Source organism: Falco biarmicus, chromosome 3, assembly GCF_023638135.1.
Source record: "Falco biarmicus isolate bFalBia1 chromosome 3, bFalBia1.pri, whole genome shotgun sequence".
Classification (NCBI taxonomy): Eukaryota; Metazoa; Chordata; class Aves; order Falconiformes; family Falconidae; genus Falco; species Falco biarmicus.
The window spans coordinates 71,527,748-71,544,861 of NC_079290.1; the positions used below are offsets into that span (position 1 = coordinate 71,527,748).

Below are 17,114 nucleotides of genomic sequence, written 5' to 3' on the forward strand. Positions count from 1 at the left end.
TATGGATGGGAAGGACTCAGAACACAAGTATTACAGTATTGTATTGGGTTTGTGTGGTGAAGTTTTGGGGGTGGGGTAGGGGCTGCAGGGGTGGCTTCTCTGAGAAGCTTCTAGAAGCTTCCCCCATGCCCAAGGGAGCCAATGTCAGCCAGCTCCAAGGCAGATGTACTGCTGGCCAAGGCTGAGCCCCATTGGTGAGGTGGTAGTGCCTCTGGGGTAACGTATTTAACAAGGGTGGGTGGGTGGGAAATTGCTGCAGCAACTGCAACTCAAGAGAGGAGTGAGAGTATGTGAGAAACAACTCTGCAGACACCCAGGTCAGTGCAGAAGGGGGAGGAGATGCTCCAGGCACAGGAGCAGAGATTCCCCTGCAGCCCCAGGTGAAGACCCTGGTGAGGCAGGCTGTCCCCCCACAGCCTGTGGGGGTTAGTGGTGGAGCAGATATCACTGCAGCCCATGGAGGACCCCACATGGGAGCAGGGGGATGCCCAAGGGAGGCTGCGACCCCTGGGAAGCCTGTGCTGGAGCAGGCTCCTGGTAGGAGCTGTGGACCCACAGGAGACCTGTGGTGGAGTACTCTGTTCCTGAAGGGCTGCACCCCGTGGGAGGGACCCGTGCTGGAGCAGGGGAAGAGCGTGAGGGGTCAGTGCGTGATGGACTGACTGCAGCCCCCATTCCCTGTCCCTCTGTGCCACAGCAGGGGAGGAGGTAGAGAATTCACAGGTAAAGTTAAGCCTGGGAAGAAGGGAGGAGTGGGGGGAAGGTGTCTTTAAGATTTGGTTTTGTTTCTCATTATCCTATTCTGATTTGATGGGTAATAATTTAGACTTTCCCAAGTCCGGTCTGTTCTTCCTGTGATGGCAGCTGCTGAGTGATCTCCTGCCCCCATCTCGACCCACAAGCCTTTCATTATATTTTCTCTACCGTGTCCAGTCAAAGAGGGGGGAATGGTAGAGCAGCTTGGTGGGCACCTCGCATCCAGCCAGAATCAACCCGCCATAAATATAAAGAAAATACCTTTTAATGTAAGGTCTCACAAGAAACTTCAGCAATTCTTTTATCATCTTCACACCACTTCAGCTTCCCCCTGCAGCAGAAAACCCACCCAGGGTAGATGAAATCTTAAAAACTCTCGGACTGTTGCAAAAAAATGAGCTTGTAGACTAGACTAACCTGACAAGGTCTTTGAAGGTGGCAAGAAGGCTTTAAGTGAAGGCTGTGGGATACACAAACTTTCTTAACCTGGAGTGGTAGTTATTGCACTGTGTCATATCCCTCATAGACTTTAGCCAGACAGTTCACCCATCTGATGTCATATGAAATCATCCTAGTAATAGTGAAAAAAATGGTTTTGTTTATTTCTGGAAGAACTTTATACCTGACGCTGCACCAATGGAGAATGACTGGTGTTTCCACTATCAGCTACAATTGAGAGAAGGCGACTACTGACCTATTTGTCTGCTCTCTGTACTATGCATCATTTTTAAAAGAATTCTCAAGGAAGGAACCATTAATGGCTGTGGTTAGTTGTGTAATGGAGTAAAAATGGAGATGATTTTGACAAAGTAACCTGATAGCTTTCTATTGATACGATAACTGATTTTCCAGATGAGGGAAATACAGTGGACCTAATCTATCTCAGTTTAGTGAAGGCTGCTGTGCTGCTGAGGACTAGTAAAGAATTAAAAGGGTTAGGGGAAGGAACTGGGTCAACAGCATGTGCTGAAAGAAAAATGACTGATCAGGGAGGAAACTGCATGCAGAGTTCCTCAACTATCAGTTTGGAGACAATCATATTTTTACTAAGAAATTTCATGCAAAACCAGAAGCATACTGATAAATTTAGATGCTTGTGCCATCAATAGAGAAGAAGATACAATTCTCACGTAACAAAAATGAACTGGAGATTAACTGTATGAATGAGATGGTTAGGCACTTTGGCACTAAAAAGTTAATTTCCTCCATAAACTGTGCATTGGAAGTTATACATGAAAACAGAGAACTGTGTATTAGGTGACCACAGGATGACTGTGAATTGTGAATTTGGTAACAGTTATGAAAAAGGAAAATTCAGTCAAACAAGAATCAAGTGAAATAATTCCCATAAAGAATTAGTCTTTTCAATAAATATGTATATATATCTGCATGTATGAAATACTTTTAGATTTTACTTGGTATGCTGTGCATTACTATGTTTATCCATGCTTTAGACAGATTGACTGACGTGAGAAAATAAAGGTTCTTAAGGTGAGAGGAAGAATAGAGTTTGTAACATGAGAAGGGAATAAAAGAGTTTGGGTTGTCCTAGAATAGAAAAATGAAGGCTGACCGAAGATATGACAGCTATTTAAAAATATGCCAATGAGTAAACACAATGGAGGAGGAAGAGCTATTTAAACTAAAAGACAATGTTGGCAGAAGAACAAATGAGCATAAAATGACCATGAACAATTTTAAGCTGGAAAGTAAAAGGTTTCTAGTTATCAGAAATCTGTCTTTCAATGAAAAGCAAAGCTCCTCTAAAGTTTTTAAATCAAGTTCACCAAGTTTATGATTTGTATTAGATGATGTATGTGTCTTTAGTAGCATGGGATTTGATTCAGTGACATAGAAGTTTCCCTTAATTTTACGATCTTGCACAAAGCAGCGAATACTCTTAAGATAGAGTAACCTCTTGGGCAGGGTGCACCCACCACTCAACAGCACACAGCAGGACTAAAATACTCTTTTAGACAGAAAAGCAAGAGACTTCAATATTCAGCTACTCTCCAGAAAATTTAAACAGGCCGAATGCAAAGACTTGTTTCAGAGCTTGCAACGTCTCTAAGGCTAACTTGCTTAAATAGAGCAATAATAAGGTGAAATTTTGTCTGAAAATTGTCACCTGCATTAGGTCCTAGTGCTAGCCACAATACTGTGTGAGTTGCCAGCAGTTATACCCTTCAGCCTTTGAAAATTGGGATTTGAGGACCTGGAAAAATGCAGATTTAAATAATTGCATCCTACTTATCACAGTGTCAGTAATGGAAGACAATATTCCTGTGTATTAAAGCTGTGAAATCCTCCCTGCAGAAGATGATGGGTAGTATTATTCATTCTTATTTGCTTAGCTGAATTTAAAAGTGAATATACAAGGAAAAAAGTATTTTGGATTCCAGCAAACAGGATGTATTTTATACCCATTTTTATACCGTGTATTGTATAGTAGGCTTAATTTGAAAAAATGAAAATTGAATATAAACATCAATATACTAATAATATTAAGGTAGGAAATTAGAGTAAGCTTTCAGCTTCTATATTAACTAATGCCACCGTGCTTTTTAGTGTTGTTGAATGTGACGCTCCAAGAACGTTTTCTTCAGTTGAACTTTCTTGGTGCTGTCATCTTGAGCAGCTGTATGACACACAGAACCCTCTAAACTAAGAAACCTATTCCTTTTGTTTTTCAGCATCAAAACAATGATTCCTCCAGGGGAATGCCTATATGCTGGGAGGAAAAGGAGGAAACCCATTCAGAAACAGTTAAGTATCATATTCATTAGGAGGCGTCTCCCTCTGAATGTGCTACAAATGAGGTACAAGAAAGACTCCCTTCCTTCCGTGGACCACTGACACAGGAGAGACCTAATCTCTTTCTCTGCAGTGAGAAACCCCTGGCTGCGGGGCTCACTCTTCAAGACCAGCTGTAGGAAGGATGCTGAGCATGGGTCAACCCATCCTTAACCATCTCTAGGTGTCCCAGGAGGAGCCCACTGGTGGCTGTGGTGTGTAGCATGGTGTACTGCAGGGTGTGCCGCTGTGAGAAGCGGAGGACAGCGCTTTTTCTCAGGCAGAAGATCCTGGTGGACTAAATGTCAGCTGGGCAACAGGCCAGAGGGGTGGCTGCCACCTCTGTGCCTCTGTTCCCTGCCACCTGGTCAAGGAGCCTTTTGAGAAGCTGTGTGTTGAGTGGCACCAGTGCGCTGGCATGGTGCTCCCCTCTTCCCTGTTCCTTGGCTTAGCCTTGCTTGGGGCATCGCAAAGTCCAACATGTGCGAGCCTGGAAAGTGGGTCAGTTCAGCCAACTGAAAAGCAGGCTGGTGACTCACTTTCTGCAGAAAGAACGCATCATTTTCAAACCACTATTTACTATGGGATCACTTTCATTAGGAGAAAAGTGGGAGAAAGGAATTGTATGTGTGAAGGCAAAGCAGAAAATGAAAAAGAGCAATGGGAATTTTTACTACAAGATCCTTGAAATGGAAGGGAGATGTTGAAATGGGAGGGGGAAAAGGTTGCTATCACTCAAATATAAAATGTTTTCCAGATGCTATAAACCATGCTGTGAAATGAAGCTTTTGAATATAATCATCCCACATATTCTGTGTTACACTTGATTATATGGTTATGAAACACACATTTTTACTGTGTTAAAATTATGAACTAGCACTGGTGGCCTTCACAGACAATTTAAGGATGAGAAGGTAACTAAAATAGATTTCCCTATTTTCAGTTGTTCAGAACTTCTAAAAATAACCCACTTGGCTTAAAATTGTATATATTGGTCTAAAGTCAAAAGGGAGTTTCTCTGAGTGAAATCTGTTGATTTTGTTTGGACTTTGGAGAATATTTGCACATGAACCACTTGTTCCCACTTAAAATATTTCTTTTAGTGTGAAATACATCATAGGTGATGATTTCAATAGACAAAAATAATGACATAAGAAAATTGTTCTTCCTGCAAAACCTCAAGTGTTAAATCCAAAACGTATGTAACATTTCTGCATTACTGTGCAGGTAAGGGATGTGAGCGTTTAACTTTAAAACTGCATGAGGTATGGAACCGCTCCAGTACATGAAATTACCTCTGTGCAGAACTGTTTATGGCTTGTAACTTTTTTGAGAAAGAAGCGAGAGTTGCAGTTACTTTGAGGAACATATGTGCTAGCTAGAACTCTCAAACATGACTTCTACATAAATGCAATGGTTAAGAAAACTACTTGCTAACAAAGGATGGAACTGTCCCTGTTAGCCCTTCTGGAGTTCTGCCTTCAAATCAGTTCAGAACCAAATTCTCCCTTACTTTGACCTTGGGAGGCACTGCAGCTAATCCTACCTTGAAATTAGCTTTGCTGTGAGATTGCAGTACAGGTTCCTGTGCATAAGCTTATCCAGCCAGGACATAGACAATTTTGATCAAGAAACCTTGTTTTGGTTAAAGGGAATCATTTGGATTATTAGAACACTGAGCTCCCCCACTGAAGACAGCCTCTATTTTCTGTGGTTAGTTACTTACTGCTTGCTGAGGATGATTTCTCAGTTCTTAGCAACACTGGTCTCTTCCTCAAACCTTATCTGTTTGTGGGCTTGGTCTCTGGTAAGCCTTTCCTGTGCTCATTCCCTCACTCGGGGACTTCCTAACTCTCATCTAAAGAGGCTCCAAATGTCCAAGACAGACGGGCTGACAGAGCTCCTTTCATGGTCTATCCTTCAGTCCTACAGAACTTACATTTCAGGACTCTGAGGTATCCTTGCTATTATGTTGCCTCAAATCATTTATCTTGAATTTAGAAGGGTAGACAAAGCCTATTAACTAAACAGTATATTTAACTGTGATTTTGATCTGTCGTACCATTTTTGTTACAGCTTTTTTTCTTGTTTGATAGCACAGTGCATTTTCCTCCACAGCCTTGCTCTACTTTTTCTCCTGTCATTCTGATAATAAATCATGGTAGATGCCCCCCACCTGTTCTGGGTGGGCTGTTTATTCAGTTGAGAAAACCTAATTTTTCACCCAAAAAATGTTGATGGGAATTCTTTGGCCAGTTCTAGTGAGGATTCCTCTCTTCTTAACTTTAATAGCCTCTAGATTTTAACTTTCTTTTGACACAGGAAAAAGTCAGCTCAGGTGCCAGCCTGAGCAGGATACTTGAATTTTTGTAGGAATTAATGAATTAGTCCTTTTGAAGGTCAGGATTTAAAGGAGAGAGTTGCACCTTTGCCCTCTGCAGAGGGCAACTGGGATGTTCACATCTACCCATACTCCGTACATGCCAGGAAGCCAGCTCTCTGCCTTTCTGTCAGATTTTTGTCATCAGGCTGTCAAGCCAGGTGGTGAACCTGCAGCTGGCTTTTAATCCAGGATATCGCAGAATAATATTGCTCATTATGTTCATGGTTTTCCAGACACAGAAATTCTATTCTGAGGTAGTTCTACAGAACAGTGATGAAAATCTATGGAAAAGCTCCATGGAAGAATGCAGATATCCACAAGACCATGGAAGAATATGTGGAAAACTTGTTTTACTGTGAGGAGCTAATATGTTTCGGTAGTCTTCTCTATACAGAACTAGGAGAGTCTATCTTCATTAGGTTGCCGTTCTTCAAACAATACATTGGGTTCAAGTTCTACTTTTATACATGCATGTAAATAAATCCCTCAAGCTGTTCTCCTTTTGCCCCAGAAAGCTTCCAAACAAGTCCCATTAGATGTGGTCTACACCAAAGAATTTTAGCTTTTATGGACTCAATTCAAACACCTGGAGCTTGGACAGATGGAAAAATTTCCATCAGATATGCTTTTCAGCCAGAGAACCTGAGTTTTGACTAAAGGAAATGTTTTCTACCAAGTGTTTGTTTCCTGTGGAAATCTAACATTTTACTGGCAATACAAGCATCTGAAAGCTAAAGAGGTCTTGTTTTTAACCTCAAACTAATATCACTGTGCTAAAATGAATACTTATACTAGAAACGCTGAGGCAATGCTTCAGTAGAATTACCGTTTGAGAGCTTCAGCCACTTCTTTGTCTGAAACCCTGGCATCTTATAAAACTCTCTCCCTCCACAAAACATTTCTTGTAATGTTTTACAGCTCTTTACAGGCAAGCTACAGCTGCCCTAGCTCTGAGTGTGTCTGTAACTGCTTCAAACTGCCCACTTCAGCCAGAACTGTACCAGTGCCAGGGTAAACAGAGACCTCAGGAGGTGCAGCTCTCTCCTGATTCCTAGTTCTCACTTCAAGGCCCTCTGTGGCACAGCCCTTTCTCCTGCTTGGTATCACACTATCCCACCTCTCATCTGCTCTGCTGGTGTGATGTCTTCTTGACTGTTAGTTCTGTTTTCACCTTTCCTTGCGGCGAAGACCCAGAAGAGGTAGAAGGAGGCAAAGGCCCCCTTTCTCTCAAACAGCTTTCTCTTGTTCAGTCCTTTTGGTTTGTGGGAGATGGTGAACATCTGCACATATACAGCGGGCACTGGAGCTCAGCTCTGCCAGGGTACCTGTGCAATTCCCAAGCACAGCTCGGTGGCTATGGGTGCTGGTCAGTAAGGTCATCATCATCATTTTGCTGTTATGTTGCATTTATCCTATCTGTTGCATCTCATGGTCTCTTTCTTCTCTTCTTACTGAAAGCTTGCCATCATAATAAATGATTAGATTTTTCTCAGGTTAGGTCATCTGCTGGTTGAACACTTCAGCATACTTTAAAAACTTACTCAGAGTGAACTTTTTGTTAACAGGGTAGGGCTCCCACAGAGGGTAGTGAACAGCCGGCGGAGCAGTAGCTGCAGGAAATTCCTCTGCAAGCTCACCAAACTGGTTTACACTAGTGGTGGTCTGTGTGTCATGGGCACACTGAATCATTACCGTGCAAATGGCTCAATGCCTTACGTTCTACCGAAACAGAAAATATTCTCTGCACTAGCTCCCACACTCAGTTCCTGCTGAATGGGGACTGGTGGTAAGCATCTTGTACAAGTGCAAATACTTGTTACTGCTGAGCAGAATTTGGACTGTTTAATGATGCAAAGAAGGAAATGCCAACTTCATTAATTGCTACTTTTCTGTAGTAAGTGTTGTATGAAAAGCAGGGTAAAAGGTATAATAGAGTGAGTGCTGCGTCTGTGTTCCGACCTAGTTTACACAGATTGAGAATCCAGAGTTTAACACAAACACAACAAGCACCATCCACTTTCAGCTCAAAATAAGGGCTAAAATCGCCATTTGCCTCAAAACAGCCCATGGAAGATTTTCCTTGCCTGCCCTTTTCTGTTTATGGATAGCTAAGCTAGCCTTTCCATGGAACTTGCATTGTTTTAAATTGCATCCACTTGGCACCTAATTACCATTTACATCAAACCCCTGTTTGTTTGGATTCACTCCCTTACTGAATCATTTCCTTGAATTTTCAGGAAGACTCTGTTCTGAACTTTCTCTTGTAGTCTTTTTACACCGTTCCCTGCAATCTCCAGAAAATTGTTCCTTGTGCTCAGTACAAATGCAGTCCCCATAACTGCCTCAAACCATTCCGTTCTGGTACACAACAGTCACTATTTTGTGTAGTAAATAGGCTTGAGCAATTTCTATTTCTCTTCCATGTTGGTATTGACAGTTTTTTACCCCTTGAACTCATCAGTCTAACTTTCCTCATGGGAATTATTTTTTTTTCTGTCACGAATTGCTTCCTTGCTTCAGCTGGTTTGTCAGATGTAAAGAGCAATTAGTAAAAGCTTATGTTCTATAGCTTCTGCTCAACTACAGACTATGTTCCCATAAAATTACTCCTCTCCACAGGTCACATACCCTTTTGCTGCCGCAGTGAGGATGGCTGAGCTTCACAGTTTTCTTCAAGGAATTAGTGCCCAATATGTACGCCCTTTTTTGAAAAACAGTTAACTCTGGAAAAGTGAAGAGTATTCCTTCTTCGTTGATTACGTTATTTGTTCCATATTTGTTCTCTCTAATAGGGGAAAGTTATTTATTGATCCAAATCAACAAAACCTCCCCCATGTCTTCGAAAGCAACTCATTGTGTTATTGAAGGGCCATGTATTGGTAATTCTGAGTGAAAAAGCAGATATTATGTTTTTTCACTGATACCTGCCTCAAACGTTTTTTCATTCATTCTGTCCATAATTTTGTCCTGTTAAAATGAAGTGAGGCTCTCAAAAGTAGCAATGAATTTTTCAAACCTAATGTACAAAACATTGATCTTTTTAAAACTAATTCCTAAAGCACAGGATTTTTTTTTAATAACACTTACAATGATAAATTAATATTGCACTTTTAGGAAGGGGACATGTAAATGTTGTAATTTAACCCTTTAACCACCTTGTGAAATACTAATGCTCAAAAATTAAAATTATGACTGAAAAATACAGTAAATATGTGGAGCCTGGAAATGTAGTAGTAAAGTGCTACCAATACTTATTTTTACCCAGATTCTTCACTGGAGCACTAGCTAAGCTACATAAGTTTATGATCCTTGCCTTAATGAGGGAAAAGTGGAAACTGTTAGCACGCCCATATTTCCCTTGCCTACCATTTCCCATTCTTGAGTATTTTTCCATCTTTTCGTCCTTGATTTGTCTCAATGTCTCTTATTCTGGAGAAGGTGCCTCAGGAGGAATGTTTTGGGAGGAATATCAATGTTCTTAAGACAGAAACCAAATTATCCTTGTTATTACTAGTGTAGGCAGGAAAATATTAGAATGTTCACAGGACTTCTGAACTTGAGGAAAGAACATCTCTTCACCCTGGTTCCCATACTTTTTAAAATCATATAGAAAGACAGGATCTTTTCTTAATTATCTCCTAACCCACAGGTTAACTGAGTCTTTGAATGGAGGGAACTAAGATGCTTTGAATTAACACAGTGGGTATTGAATGGGTTCATGCATTAGTCACGGTAATTCTCCTCTGTTGTTCTGACCCTAACTTGTACAACATAGATGAGAAATTGTGTTTCCTGGTATTGACTAGAACATGAAGATAGTACCCATTTCCCTAAGGTGAGAGTGTTCTGAGTAAGAGATCTCAGTTCTTCATCTGTTTTTCACTGGGCAGATGTGAAAAGAGAGGCTGATGTCCATGTCTTTGCACTATGGGTAATACTACAGGACAATAAATCTCTTTTTGACAAGGAACAGAAACTTTAAGGGTTTTCATAGAAGCTAGGTTAAATATGACTGTTATAAAGTAATTTCACATAGCACCTCAGTCTGCAGTTGTACTGTCTGGAGGTAAAACAGGTAATTGAAAATGTGTTCTCCACCACAGAAGGCCTGCAGTTGGGAATGAAAAATCAAATCCTTCGAAGAGACACAGGGACCGTCTGAACGCGGAGCTGGACCACCTGGCCAGCCTCCTGCCTTTTCCACCTGACATCATATCGAAGTTGGACAAACTTTCCATCTTGCGCCTTAGTGTCAGCTATCTCAGAGTCAAAAGTTTCTTCCAAGGTAGGTCTCTTTATTGCTGCTTTGTACTAAACCTAAAGTGAAATTAAGAAGTCATATTGGTAGAGAAAGAAAAAAAAAAGTTCTATTAAACTTATTTTGTGCACGGGATGTTGCATGGGAAATTTTGTGCATTTCTTCCTATGCTGTTTGCGTGTTTTTCAGCAAATAATGGGATAACTCCTGCCCTTCCTCAGCAGGCTCTAGGAAACAGGGAAACATGACTGCAAAAGCCCTAAACCAGCAAAGAGGCTGGGGACAGGTGTAGTACCTGTAGATACTTTGAACTCCCTTTTTGAAGCTATTGTCGTGCATGTTCACAATGCCTGTTTAAATGTGATGTGGAAGTCAAGCAGCTACTGTATTACCTGTATTTGCTGTATGCCAAGGGGACATACAAGGGCTTGCTTGGAAGGCCAAAAAGGTCACTGTCTTTCAGGATAAGTGAGACCCAGAGTTTGAAGTGTTGACTAAGGCTGTGCTAGGCTATGCTTTGGTTTTGTAGCTGTCTGGCACACGGCACAATGAAAGCCAAATGTGCATGTTCAGATGTACATAATAAAAATTCTTCCAAATTTGCAGACAGTTTTAGTTTCTTCTGTTGCTGAAGAGTTCACAAGAGCAAAATCCAGGTTAGGGATTTAACAATTAAAATTCTCTCTGCATTTATTTAAAAAAAAGAAGAAAGCCTATTTGAAGGAGTATAATTGACCAAAACTTATAGGTGGACTGCAGAAATAAACAGAAGTATGGTTTTATGAACGTTATTTTTCCTTTACTACTCCTGCCTGTTACTGTTCCTTATTATGCACAGTGTATACAAGGGAGGCCTATATTTTTTTTGGTTTTGACTGCAGAATAGTATCTGTTGCTTGGCTTCTTGCTTAGAAAATATATCTTGGTATAAAAGAAATGCCAATTTGAGGAGGCTTTGGCAGACTGCGGGGCATTTTACAAGCTGACATCAGATTACAGATGGTGATATTACTGATAGCAGGAGCCTCCCATGTCAACTGTGGCAGCTGGCTGCCCAGCCTCCAGCATCCTGCAGTGTACAGAGTGCCTCTCTTTCCCTTTGAACACATACCTGAGTGTAAGGTCCTCTTCCTCTGAGCTCTACTTTCATTTCTCTTGGATTCACAAGCAATAAGCTGTCTTCAGCTGCCTTTACTGCTCTTCTGCCAGAGTCTCTAAGATTCATCATCCCTTTCTTTTAAAGGATGGGATGAAAGGAAAACGAGTAAAGCCAGACTTCGTTACTCTGAAATGTTCCATGTTTTGAGAGATTTTGTTTAATTTAATCCCCAAATTGCCTAATTGAACACATAGTTGGTGTTCCCATCATTCTTATTTTTAAGTGTTTACATCATGAAACTAAGGTTACAGAAAACATTGTTTATAGTAAAGGAAGGAAACTACGTGCCATTTTAAGACGAGAGCAGGCTGGAGCTTCAGAAGGGTGGAGTGGAGGAGGGTCGATCCATGGAAATAACTGGGTGAGGAATAGGTGCTAATGTTTGGGTAAGAGCAGGAGCTGCAGCCTCCTTCATGGACGTCACAATCTACTTCCTTGTAGTTGTGGAGAAATAAGGCAGAATCTGTAAAACAAAAACTTTGGTAGGAAGTCACCAAAAAAAAGCAAACAAAAATATCCATCTCAGTGTTTCAGTCTTTGTTGTGATGAAAGAGGATAGAAGAGCAGAAATGGCTTGTTTGTGGCTTTTTAAATTAAAGGATGGTACTAAGTTGGGAGCTGTTATAAACATTGTGAGGACAGAGAACAGACCAGTGGCATACAGAGTTGTTACATTTTTTTTAATCCAATTTTATATCTGGAAAAAATGACCTAGCAAATCCGTATGAATTCACTCAGGGAAAATTAATCCAAAGGAACTAGTGTTCAATAGAAAAGAGAAACCTGGGAAAGAGAACATAAAAACCATAATCAAAGAGGGACAGTGGTCAGAAAATTGTTCTATGCTTGTAATACGATATGTTGACATGAACAAGAAAGCCAAGGGTGGATTTTGGTCTGTTTGCCTAGAGGCAGCATGTCACTACGCAGGAAGGTTGTAATCCCTCCCTGCATGAGACCAGCATGACTCCATCTGGAATACAGCTTTCTGTTGTGGGCATCTCCTGGTCACAAGGCTGTTAGTACATATTAAGGGGTTTGGAATAAGCACGGGCAAGAAGTGGCTGTAAAGTTGGATGGACAAAAAAAAAAAGAAAGAGTAAAATTAGCTCAAATGTGTAGAATTTATATGCTTTGACTGTTTGCCTTCATAGGAGAGAAAGTTGAGAAGGGAAGGAATAGCTTAGGATATTGTGGAGTGGCAAAATGGAGGACCCAAGGAATGATGATGAGCAAGTTGAAATTTGGCTGGAATATCAAGCAAAACCATAGCTGTAATGAGTTCTCTTCAGCTGATACTCCTAAAATGGATGCAGTGGAGATTCAGGAGACTCAAATTGGTGTATCTACGATACACAGGAATGCGCATCTTTTGTTTAAAAGACTGTTCTGCGAATTTTAAGGAAATTAAGCTTAAATTCCAGGCTTTTAAAAGGTGCTTGTAAGAATGCCATTTTTTAAGAACCATGAACAGTGCTATTGGGCACATAAGTTCATAGATGACATTGCAGATTCAACCCATAATAGTTCAGCAATTCCCATGACAATTGCACACCTTCAACAGTCCCTGTGATTTCTAGACATACTCATTTACTTACCACTAGATGTCCTTTCAGTAGCTACTCTGCAATACTCAGTGTGTAGCACAAATGTTGTATTTATAAAGATCAATAACCAATTAAAGGGTGTGGAGTGACCTCACCATATTGATTTTGAGTATGAAAATAATTTTTCAGAGAATTAGGTATTAGGGATAGAGACTATTCATCAGTGATTTATTCCCTCTTTGGTGATCGTTACAGGTTAGTACCTCGAAGCATATGGCCAATTCATCTTCGTTAAATTGTTTAAGCAAAGGCCTGGTTCTTTTCCAAATTTAGATCTGGTTGTTGAGACAGATTGTTCTAGTATTCAGTTTAAGTCAGTGTGGTGGATACCCTCCCTCATTCTTAGAAATGTTTTCCTTTGGCTTCAGAACAATTCTTCTGTCTACTTGGTTTACAGTCTTTGTATCTCTGTTATCAGTTGACAGTGGTTCTATTAATAGCCCCGGTCCCCCCAAGCCATATGCATTTAGTCATTTTCCATTTTTCTGATAGGCACTTCAAAATGGCTTGCAGCAATAATGTTCCAGTCCCACTAGGTTTCTTGTATAAGGCAGCGTGGATCTGAACCACTGCTTAGACGGAGAGGCATCCGACTGCTACAGGAAAGCTGTGCTGGCCATTTGGCCCTGATGAAAATTTGCCTTGGGTGGAGCTCCTGTGGGAGTGGAGTGGCACTTAGTGGCTGTGACCACTTGAGCTTGCTGGGCCTCTGTCTTGGCCATGTTCCACCTTGGTTAATTGTTGCCTCTCTTCCTTTACCACTCTTGACAATACATCCTTTAGTGCCTCTTCTCACTTTTTCCACTGACGGAAAAATGGTGGTCTCACTCCACTTCAAAACAGACTCTTTTGTCAATTGTTTAAATTTTTCCCTTCTAGTACAGGTATTAATTCTGTAAATAAATGTAAAAAGAATAGCACCTTGTTCTTTTAGCACCTCAGATCCTTTCTGAGAGACGGCTAACTTAAGCTTCCCATCACCTGTAAGGAAAACCAGTTATGCCAATGTAGATAGACCAATAGTTACAACTAGGGCTTAGAGCTCCTCGTTGTTCAGTCCTTAGTGACTAAACTTGTATCAGCCGGCCACTCAAACTTTCCTTCAATGTACCATCCGCTAACGTTAATCCTTTTAGCCATGAGCATTCCTAATATATGATAACATGTTGTTGAGTACAGTCTTAGGTGGCAAATGTAGAGACCTAAATATGGAGCAATTTTTTGATTATTCAAGACATGGGGGTATTTTAAGTCCTTCATTATGTAATTTGTATGAAAAGTAATATAATTCAATAGCTTGTTATTTTTCCCATCTGGACATTTTATGCATGCACAAACGTGTGTTTTGCGTTTATGCACACATGCACATATGCAGAGAAATGCAAACACACAAAAACCAGCGTCATCGCAACAAAAATCTCCCTTGCAGTATAATTTTGACTCTTTGTGTTTGTTTCAGACTTCAGTGCCTTCTCTGTATTTACTTCCAGCTTCATTTCATTTTGAAAGCTGAAAATCTGATACCTTTATGGATGACTAAATAAGGAATATAGGGAGTTATAGATTAACACTGTGAATAAATATAAAATTTACAGAAACTTTGAATATATTTAAATTGTAATCCAGGTCATTCCAAAATTAGTGACAGCCAAGTATGGGGACAAGTTGTTTGACCTGCCTTAGACTAAAGTTATATATGGATTTTAAACTGAATTACAGTAGAGTCTGAGAAATTTGTCTACAAATGTTAGTTCATCTGCTTCCACGCAGAACTTAAGACTTCAGGAAACAGGCCTGTAATGGACTTTCCTGAGTAAAGAACCAGCCATGCCTAAACTTGGGGGTCACTTGTCTAATGTTTTCCTAAATTTGCAATGTGAGTGATTCCACATCTTCCTTGGCAATTCCTAATATCCAAGCTGGAGCTCTCTGACTGCAGTTTAAGCCCTTCTTTTGGAGAAGAACAATTTATTCCCTTTTCTCGTGGCACCTCAGCTTTTACAGCCATGAAGGTATCCCATGTTTCCCTCAGTCCTTTCTTCTTTAGACAAACCAGCCCTACCCTGCTCCTTTGTTTTTCCTGCAAGGGCTATATTTTCTTTAATCGTTCCTGTTGCTCTGCTTGTCTTTTTTCAAGATTAATCTAGGGTATGTGCAATCCATCCTACCATTTTACAGCAAATGATTGATAACTTCTCTCAGCTTATGGTTTCCTAAGTAAGCTTGGACTCCCTTCCAACAAGATTCTTCAGTTTACTTATGAAAAGATTATGAGACAGTAGGAATAGCCATTTTAAAGTTATGAAGACATGTAATAGCTATTCTTTCCATCCATATGTCCACCTTGTAGAAGGTAATTAATTTAGTGTAACATGGCAACATATCCTTGACAGATCTGTTGATTTCTACTTACTACCTATAAGTGTTTACAAATAAGTTGTTTGATATTTTTGTCCAGTATTTGTCTGGGGATTGAAGCTCAGCTTAGTGGTCCTAATATCTTTGGTTTTCTCTCCCCATGCTTTCTAAAGAAAAGCTCCATGTTTGTCCTCTTTGCATCTTTCAAAATCCCCCCTTTCCATCGTGATTTCTCATAGATTAATAGCTAGTACAGCAGAATATGCTTCAGCTCACTCTCAGAATACACTGCAATGAGTCTCACCAGGTGCAACTAAACTTGTCCAAGTACCTGAGGTGCTAACCTTGTTGCTAGTGTTTAGTGGCAGTATCTGCCTGATCCTAGCTGACGGAAGCAAAAAGAGGCAATATACACTTAAACTTCTTTTTTTTGCATTATCTGTTAGTCCCTCTTTGCTGAGTAGCAGAAAACTTTTCCCAACCTTGTATGTTTGAAGGACTTCCAGCATGCTTTTCATAATCTTTGCTTTCTTGCTACATCTTATGCTATACATTGGGTTTTTTGTTTCTCCATATACACTTGTGCTTTATTTCATTCATTTTTTAAAATATTTTCTGAGCTTCCAGTCATTGAAGAACTGAGGATTTTAAGATGGTCTTTGTTTGTATTTCTCACTCTTCACTGCCACTGAGATAGTTTCCACTTATCTGCTTCATAGTGGTTTGCTGAAAGAACATCCAGCTCCTCCTTCCCTTAGATATCTGTTCTCTGAGATTTTTCCTTCCAGTTCTCCAGGAGCACTGAAGTCTCCTTTCTTTGGGTTCATTGTCTTCATGTTGCTGTGCCTTGGATTGCTGCTGCTGAAGAACCATTGGTTCCAGGATTTCCCAGCCACTTTCACCAAGCTGCCCTTCTACCTTCTAACCCATTTATCCCCTTCAATTAAATCTTTTATATATAATTCTTTTCAGTTCTGGCAGCATAGCACACACTGTGTGGTTTCTGTCTGTCTTCTGATTTAGCATTTATATTAGTGGATCATTTCCTTTTACTCATTTGTGTGTTTGGTGTGATCCAATCCCCACCAATGTTTATCTTTAATGGAAATTGGATTTATGCCTTTTAAGAAGAAAGCAACAAAGGACTCCTCCCAGCCAGCCTGATTTTTTCCTCAATTACTTGTAGTCTGTTCCAGCTTTCTTCTACTACTGTGTCCATGGTTGTTGATCTCCTAGCTCAATAACATACATGGACTTTTTATTACTTTGATTCAGATTCCTTAGATTCATTCATTAAATTCTTTAGACTAGGCTGTACAGGACAGACTATTATTATAGTATTTGAGTGGTGCGGCAGTCCCCGCTGCATAGCTTACAGACCTGTTTCTGATGTGACGTGCATGTCTCCAGTGACGCAGAAAATTACAGTTGTGATACAAGAAATTAAAACTTGAGATGGATAAGGAAGCAAAGAACGATCTTGCTTTCAGTGCATTATCTACACTGTAATGCTATTGAACACTGCTGTATGAGTACTGCTTACCTGAACCAAAGCTTCTGGTCTGAGGAGCCAAGATTCTACTGCAGTGCATGTACCAGGACTCTCAGGCATCCCTTTTCCCCCCACTGTCTCTCCTGAACATTTCCATTTTCCCAGAGTTTTCTTTTCAAAATCTCTCAGCTACAGCTTTGTTCTGGATTGACAAGTTCCGCTTTTTGGGTTTAAATATGTTGTTTAGATTTTACTTTACATAAGCAAGGAAAAATTTTCCACAACAAGATTTAACTGATTTTGAAACT

General features: G+C 40.4%; 1 protein-coding gene across 4 annotated transcripts in view; it reads left to right on the forward strand.

The window, feature by feature from the left end:
• AHRR (aryl hydrocarbon receptor repressor) overlaps positions 1 to 17,114 on the forward strand; it is an 89,600-nt gene that overhangs the window by 15,649 nt on the left and 56,837 nt on the right. For all 4 annotated transcript variants that reach the window (XM_056333001.1, XM_056332996.1, XM_056332995.1 and 1 more), the window contains exons 2-3: positions 3,450 to 3,521; positions 10,036 to 10,217. In XM_056333001.1, the coding sequence (XP_056188976.1) occupies positions 3,460 to 3,521; positions 10,036 to 10,217 (244 nt within the window). In that variant the 5' untranslated portion in view covers positions 3,450 to 3,459. The remainder of the gene's footprint in view (positions 1 to 3,449; positions 3,522 to 10,035; positions 10,218 to 17,114) is intronic.